This window comes from Sinocyclocheilus anshuiensis, unplaced genomic scaffold (assembly GCF_001515605.1).
Source record: "Sinocyclocheilus anshuiensis isolate Anshui unplaced genomic scaffold, SAMN03320099.WGS_v1.1 scaffold401, whole genome shotgun sequence".
NCBI lineage: Eukaryota > Metazoa > Chordata > Actinopteri > Cypriniformes > Cyprinidae > Sinocyclocheilus > Sinocyclocheilus anshuiensis.
The window spans coordinates 175,331-182,739 of record NW_015539847.1 but is presented as its reverse complement, the minus strand read 5'-3'; the positions used below and the strand labels follow the sequence as shown (position 1 = coordinate 182,739).

The 7,409-nt window shown below is 40.3% G+C and overlaps 2 protein-coding genes across 2 annotated transcripts in view; both read left to right on the top strand.

Moving 5' to 3' along the window:
* The first annotated feature begins 954 nt into the window (after positions 1-954).
* Positions 955-7,409, top strand: part of LOC107684578 (protein FAM53B-like) — an 8,791-nt gene continuing 2,336 nt past the window's right edge. Inside the window, exons 1-3 of the mRNA XM_016480870.1 lie at positions 955-1,185; positions 1,964-2,018; positions 6,697-7,304. Coding sequence (XP_016336356.1) covers positions 1,099-1,185; positions 1,964-2,018; positions 6,697-7,304 — 750 coding nt within the window. The 5' untranslated portion in view covers positions 955-1,098. The remainder of the gene's footprint in view (positions 1,186-1,963; positions 2,019-6,696; positions 7,305-7,409) is intronic.
* The window catches only part of LOC107684577 (ornithine aminotransferase, mitochondrial-like), a 24,780-nt gene continuing 24,525 nt past the window's right edge, over positions 7,155-7,409 (top strand). The window contains exon 1 of the mRNA XM_016480869.1: positions 7,155-7,198. The gene's annotated coding sequence lies outside the window, so the exon portion shown is untranslated. The remainder of the gene's footprint in view (positions 7,199-7,409) is intronic.

The window sequence follows — 7,409 nt, the reverse complement described above, 5'->3', positions numbered from 1 at the left end:
TTATAAAGCCATTTTTCTAAAAGTGTCCATTATCTTTTGAGTCAAATTCTTACATTTAATCAGGGAATTAGAATAATAAGACATTTGGGCTGTTGCCAAGCAAATGAAATCAACACAGAAGCTGCATCTGAAGTGGCATTTAGATGTATTTACACACATGTATTTTGTTTAATGCAAGACATGAATGCATTTAACCTGCAATTACAAATGCATAAATAATGTTTTGATATATTAAACATAAAACGTTGAATACTGATATTTGAAATTATTTAAATAATAAAATACACTTTAAGTGTGAAATTAAAACCACCAGCAGGTGGCAGCAAGTCACTGTTAATAAGTGAGTCATTGCGACTGAACCGAATCATTTAAACGAGTGATTCATTCAGGAACGAAACACCGTCATGTTGCTCAGAGACGCAAAACAGCGCTGTGGCTTTGATTGGAATTATTTTTGTTGTCAAAATAGCGCAAAAACATGAAATATGGTGTCTAAAACGCAAGTCTCTTAATATTAACTTCTTGTTTATTGAACTGTTGTAAAAATCAATATCACATTTGTAATCATGGTAATATTTGGAGAAAAACGGCACTCTTCGTGTGAAAATGACTACTATATGAAGTGGTATAAATATATACATTTTCTGCCTCCATGTCTTGAATTTGTGATCATGCTAAATGTAGACTGAATCATGCAGTTAAAGAACGCACTCTAATATAAGAGCAGTAGTCTAGACTTCACGTGATGTGTGCGTGCGCTCTGTAGGGGTGTTTTGAATGGTTTTTGCAAAATACTCGATAATGTCAAATCACACATCGTTAAAACAACAATTACGATATTATCGCAGAAGATATATATCACACACCCCTAAGTGAACGTGGCACGTGTGACGGTTGAATAATGTGATTGATGTGCATCTTATAAGCAGACAGAATACTGTGTGTAAATCTCTATCGGCTGACGGGATCCTGTCCTGTTCTGTGTCCAGGCTGAAGAGCGTTTGGTACTGATGTGGGAGTGATCGGATCGGATCAGCGCGGCACTCCAATGATGAGCTTCACTAGAACTGTCCTGCACTGGAATGGACTGTGGCAAACATGTGTGTTGCCATGGTGATTATTCACACTAAAACACTGGAAAAGAAGGCCGTCGATGATGTAGCATCCACAGAGTCTCTGCAGCTGGTAAGACCACGGCGCTTCACATTAGAGACGTCAGGCGTCATGCATAATTTACTCCCTAATAATAGGATGATTTCACACACGCTGCTCCAGTTCCAAGTAGATTCAGTTTAATCAGATCCATGACAGTCTAGTTTGTAATAATTCTCATTAGCTCATCTGCAGTAATTTTTAGGGCTGTAGATTTAACACGTTAATTTGGCGCGGTTAATTTTGGAAGAAATAACACCTGTCCATTATCTTACATTGATACAGTGTCTGATGAACATGATGCAGGACAACTGAGGCTGTTAGAATGCAGTGATATGAGCCTAAAATTCAACATATGAGCGCAAAAAATCACCCCTTTTATATTTATATCATATGATATAGTTGAGCAGTATCACACCAGCAGGAGTGCTGTTTTCCCCTAGTATCATTACAAAACGTGATTTATACAGCAGTTCAATATACAAGAAGTTCATATTGCCGTACATTTTAGACACAATATTGTCAATTTTGAAAACAAAAAATAGTTCCAATCAAAGCCACAGCAGGGCTGTTGTGAATAAGTCCATGTTTTTGAATGAATCGAGTGAGTTGATTCAGTGACTCATTCATAAGGGCAGTCAGCTTAATTTCTGAATAAATCAACTGTTGGAATGAATCTGTTGAATGAATGATTCAATGACTCACTCATTAAGACTCGCTGCCACCTACTGGCGCTTTTAGTTTCATATTTAGATTATCATTTCATTTTTTGACCTGGATGCTCATCTGATCCGTCTGTGTGTTTCTACAGCGTGAGCCGCCGACCATGAGCCAGGGGACGGCCCTCTTCTCCTGCGGGATTATGGGTAAATGCAAATACACTGCTGTCTTTATAGCGATCAAACGTCTTTCTGTTCTGCATTTGCTCCGTCACTGATTGGATCAGCGTATCTTCACCTCAATGAAAGAGCGGAATAGAAAGTGTGCCGCGCTCACATCTGATACCCATGAGGCCTAGTTTCAGACGCCACAGGTGCCAGCGTCTCCGAGCCGGTGTCACGTGTGAGCAGCTCGATGTTTGTCTCCAGAACAACTGCTCTCAGAAAACAGAGGTAGTAAAAGAATGGAGCCAGTCTTTGAGTGGAATAAACAGAGTTGAGTGATCAGTAGGGTTTTGTGCTGCGTCAGATCGATGCCCACAGCGGTGTGTGCTGGTTAGGCTGTCTTTGTTTTGCTGCGTGCCCACAGCCAGAGCATTTCTGCTTTTGACTTGAGAAAAATGCCCCTCTGCAACGAGAAGCGCTGCTGTTCTGATGCGCTGGGTGTGAACCTGAGCCACCTGAGGGACATTTTCCAAGGGCCCCCTGATAATTATAATTATATAGTAAGCACATGCTTACTATAATTTACTGTATACTCTTAGATGGCGTTAGAACTTAAATGTTTGTGGAATTTTTCCTTTTTCTGGATTGCATTTGATTTTTCTGGATTATGTTTTTCTGGACTCAATTTTAATGGTTAATTTTAATTTAAATAATCTAAAAGCATGTCTAATCAATTGCATTTATAAAACTGTAATAACTTAATATTTTATTACGTTTTTACAATAATATGGCCGTATGAAATATTTATTTTTTTCAGAAATTCTGTGTTGTCTGCTTTAAATTTTCTGGATTTATGCATTAATACAAATTTATTATTAAAAACTTTAATGATCAAAACATTAACAATTGAATCTTTTAAAATGTAATCAAATAAATTCAACAATTTCTTTCATTTCTAAATGTATTATTATTATGATTATGGTCTGACTCTAGTAGCTCTGAAGATGAAATTTGTGTGTTCATATAGTGAGACGCAGACAAGCGCCACATGTGCTTCAGTATATGTAGAGCAAACTGAGACACCGTAGAGCAGGGATCCTCAAATCTGGCCCACGAGATCCACTTTCCTGCAGACTTCAGCTCTAACCCTAATCAAACACACCTGAGCATGCTAATCTTTGTCTTCAGGATCATTAGAAAATCACAGGTAGGTGAGTCTGATCAGGGTTGGAGCTAAACTCTACAGTGCATTGGCCCTCCAGGGCAAGATTTGAGGAACCCTGCCGTAGAGTATAAATATATAGTGTAGAGTGTTGAATGTAGTATAGAGTGTAAGTAATATAGAGTGTGAGTACATAGTATAGAATGTGAGTATGTAGTATAGAAAGCATGTAGTATAGATTGTGAGTAATATAGAGTGTGAGTATGTAGTATAGAGTGTATGTAGTATAGAGTGTGAGTATGTAGTATAGAGTGTAAGTAATATAGTTTGAGTACATAGTATAGAGTGCATGTAGTATAGATTGTAAGTAATATAGAGTGTGAGTACATAGTATAGAGTGTGTGCATGTAGTATAGATTGTAAGTAATATAGAGTGTGAGTACATAGTATAGAGTGTGTATGTAGTATAGAGTGCATGTATAGAGTGTGAGTATTTAGTTAGAGTGTGAGTATGTAGTATAGAGTGTAAGTAATATAGTTTGAGTACATAGTATAGAGTGCATGTAGTATAGATTGTAAGTAATATAGAGTGTGAGTACATAGTATAGAGTGTGTATGTAGTATAGAGTGCATGTAGTATAGAGTGTGAGTATTTAGTATAGAGTGTAAGTAATATAGTGTATGTAGTATATAGTGTGAGTATGTAGCATAGATTGTAAGTAATATAGAGTTTGAGTACATAGTATAAAGTGCATGTAGTATAGATTGTGAGTAATATAGAGTGTGAGTATTTAGTATAGAGAGTGAGTATGTAGTATAGAGTGCATGTAGTATAGCTTGCATGTAGTATAGAGTGTAAGTAATATAGAGTGTATGTAGTATTATAGTGTGAGTATGTAGTAGTGTTGTCACGGTACCAAAATTTCAGTATTCGGTAAGTGTGAGTACATAGTATAGAGTGTGTATGTAGTATAGAGTGCATGTAGTATAGAGTGTGAGTATTTAGTATAGAGTGTAAGTAATATAGTGTATGTAGTATATAGTGTGAGTATGTAGCATAGATTGTAAGTAATATAGAGTTTGAGTACATAGTATAAAGTGCATGTAGTATAGATTGTGAGTAATATAGAGTTGTGAGTATTTAGTATAGAGAGTATGTAATATAGAGTTTAAGTAATAAAGAGTGTGAATAAGATGGAGTGTATTTAGTATAGAGGGTGTATTAAGTAGTATAGAGTGTGAATATATAGTATAGACTAGTATGAGTGTGTAGTATGTCATGTTTCTCATGTCTCTGTTGTCCCCAATCTCGTTTCACATCATTCTGAGTAACTCCATGATTTATCGCACCGCTGGCGATGTGTGTTTCGACAGTAGTTGGTCAGAGGTCCCCATGGGGTGCGAGTGATTCACATTAAGAGCGAGTAACCAAAACACGCTCTGAACACACAGATGTTCAGCCGTCTGGCAGCCTGCCACCAATCAGACGGCTCTATTTCTGGCTCTTTGTTTCTCAGGCACAGCCTGCTTCTCTTTTGTTCGCCTCTGTTGAGTTAAAAAAGCATCTCAAACTAGAGGTCGATACATTGATCTGAGTTTTCTGCTGTGGTTTTGACCCTCGTTCATAGGAAGTAATAAATCATGTGATGTGTGATCGCTCCAAGTATCATCCAAACACTTGAACCTCCTCCAAATGCATTGCAGCTTCAAAAATGCTCTGAATTGTGTTTTTGTGATTTGTCTACTTGTTAATTTAATGTGTATAGTACTACAGTAGAGCTGCACAATATGAGGAAAAGTCTAATTGTCATTTACCAATAAAAAAATAAACATTTTCTGATAACATTGCGATTTAAAATGAACTGAAGTATCCAGGTTTGGTGTGTTTGTTTGTAGGGCTGTGCAATTTGGCCAAAATGTAGTTATTATATATCAATATGACAACAATAATAATGATTGCTATTATTGTTATCATTATTATTATGACTATTTATGATAATAAATTACAAAATAATAAATAAAAATACGAAAAATATTTATTTTATTGTAAAATATAAAATGAAGTGTTTAAAATGTAATAACATTTTATAATAATAATAGTAATAATTTTATAGTACAACTGTAATACTATTTATGGCTGCGTGTTCTCATTTTCTAATGTTAAACGGTTCCATCTTAATAGGTAACTAATTTAATTAAGTTCATTATTTTTACACATGCATACGCTAATTTAACACTAATAAGACCCTCTGAAATCTGTTTATTTTTTTCCCAAAATTAATTTTTCCAGCTTCTGTGTCTTTAAACCATCAAACATTTATTTGAATGGAAAACCACAGGGTTTCTGTTTTGCTGACAAGCGCTTCTCATTACAAATTTGGGAAGATGGTTGGTGCATGATGCGTTCCCAAATTAATGTTAAAGCAACTTAAATTGGAATGAAAGAAAGGTAGAGTTCATGTGAAGCAGCACTTCCTGTGAACCGAGATGCTGAAAGCACCAAATTGTGAGCTGCTTGCAGGTAAACGTACACAGTGCCACGCTCCACTCTGAGACACTCAATGCTTATATTCATTTAATGCAATCACAGCATTTGCTACTTGATAATTGCACATAAGCCGTACATGATTTCGGTTTTATTGTGATTGGTTGTGCAGTCCTATGTAGGGTTGCGACGATAAATCGATGCAGAATCTATTCGTGGATCGTTTCTGAGATCTTCCGAATGCATGGCGATTCTCTCTGGATTCGATTCTGAGCTTATATTTTAACAGCAGATGGCGCTCTACTCTAGTTTTTATCCGCACACTCAAACACTCATGAAGAAGAGCTGAAGAGCGCTTGTGCGTTCGGCTGGGTCTGTAATTTCATCTCGGCTCAGAATGCTTTTATGACGCCAGATTAATGTAAACACAGCCCACTGTGAACACCCTTGTGATTCACTTCAACCTTTTCGAATGTTAATTAATGATTATTTTAGGTTCAAGTGTGTGTAAGGATTTGGCTGTTTCTGAAGCATGCAGCGCCATCTGCTGTTCAAAACTACGCTTAGAATCCACTCGAGAAAGAATCGCCATGCATTCAGAAAATCTCAGAGTCGATGTGTGAGTGTGCGTGTGAGTGTGCGTGCGCGTGCGTGTGCGTGAGCGTGCGTGTGCGTGAGTGTGCGTGCGCGTGCGTGAGCGTGCGTGTGCGTGCGCGTGCGCGTGAGTGTGTGTGAGAGTGAGAGTGAGTGAGTGTTCCTGAATGAATACTTCAGTCACTGGGTTCTGTAACCGTTTCTCTCCAAACATGTTCACTAGATGAGGATGTGAGGTCTGTAGTCACTGATCACCTTGTTGAGGTCAGAGGTCATCTGGTCAGCACACTGATTCCAGGAATAAGAGCTGAACCATTACTTGAAAACTACGCTTAGAATCCACTCGAGAAAGAATCGCCATGCATTCAGAAAATCTCAGAGTCGATGTTGAATCATTTCTCGATTCGCGATGCATCGATTTATTTTCCCAGCCCTAGTCTTAAGTGTCTGTGATTCTGAGGGCAGGTGTTGTGTTGTAGAGTCTGGACGCTGGCCGGAGGTGTCGCGGCCCGTGGGCTCCAGTCTGGAGAGTCTGTGGGACAGTGTGCGAGAGACGGGCGCCAGCGGCGGGATCAGCGGTCTGCTGCACGATCTGAGTCTGAGTGAAGCGCCCTCTGCTGGCAGCGCCGCGCCGCCCAGTAAACGCCAGTGCCGCTCGCTGTCCTGCTCGGAGGAGGTGGGCTGCCGCTCCTCGTGGCGTCCGCAGGGGTCGCGCGTCTGGACGGCGGTGGAGAAGCGGCGCTGCCTCAGCGGGGGGAGTGTTCAGCCCGGCGCCTTCGCTCCGGCTGGGTTTCCCTCCATGCAGCGCAGCTCCAGCTTCAGCCTTCCGGCACGCAGCGATCCGCCGGAGCCCTTCGGCTTCTCTTTCTCCGCGTCCCCGCAGACGCTCTACCTCTCGCAGGAGCGGATCTACCCTGCCGAGTCTTCGCCCGACTCCACGCCCGAGCTGCAGCGCCGCAGACAGGGACTCGCCCGCAGCCGGTCACAGCCCTGCGTCCACAACCACAAGAAGACCGGCGTGAAGCGCAGGAGACCGGCAGACTCTCACAAACACAGGCCTTCACTGGACCTGCTCAAGATGACACAGGTGTGTGTGCGTGTGTGTGTGTGCGCGCACGCGTGCGCGCGTGTGTGTGCACGTTTGTGTGAGATAGTGTGTGTGTGTGTGTGCGTGCGTGCGTTTGTGTGAGAT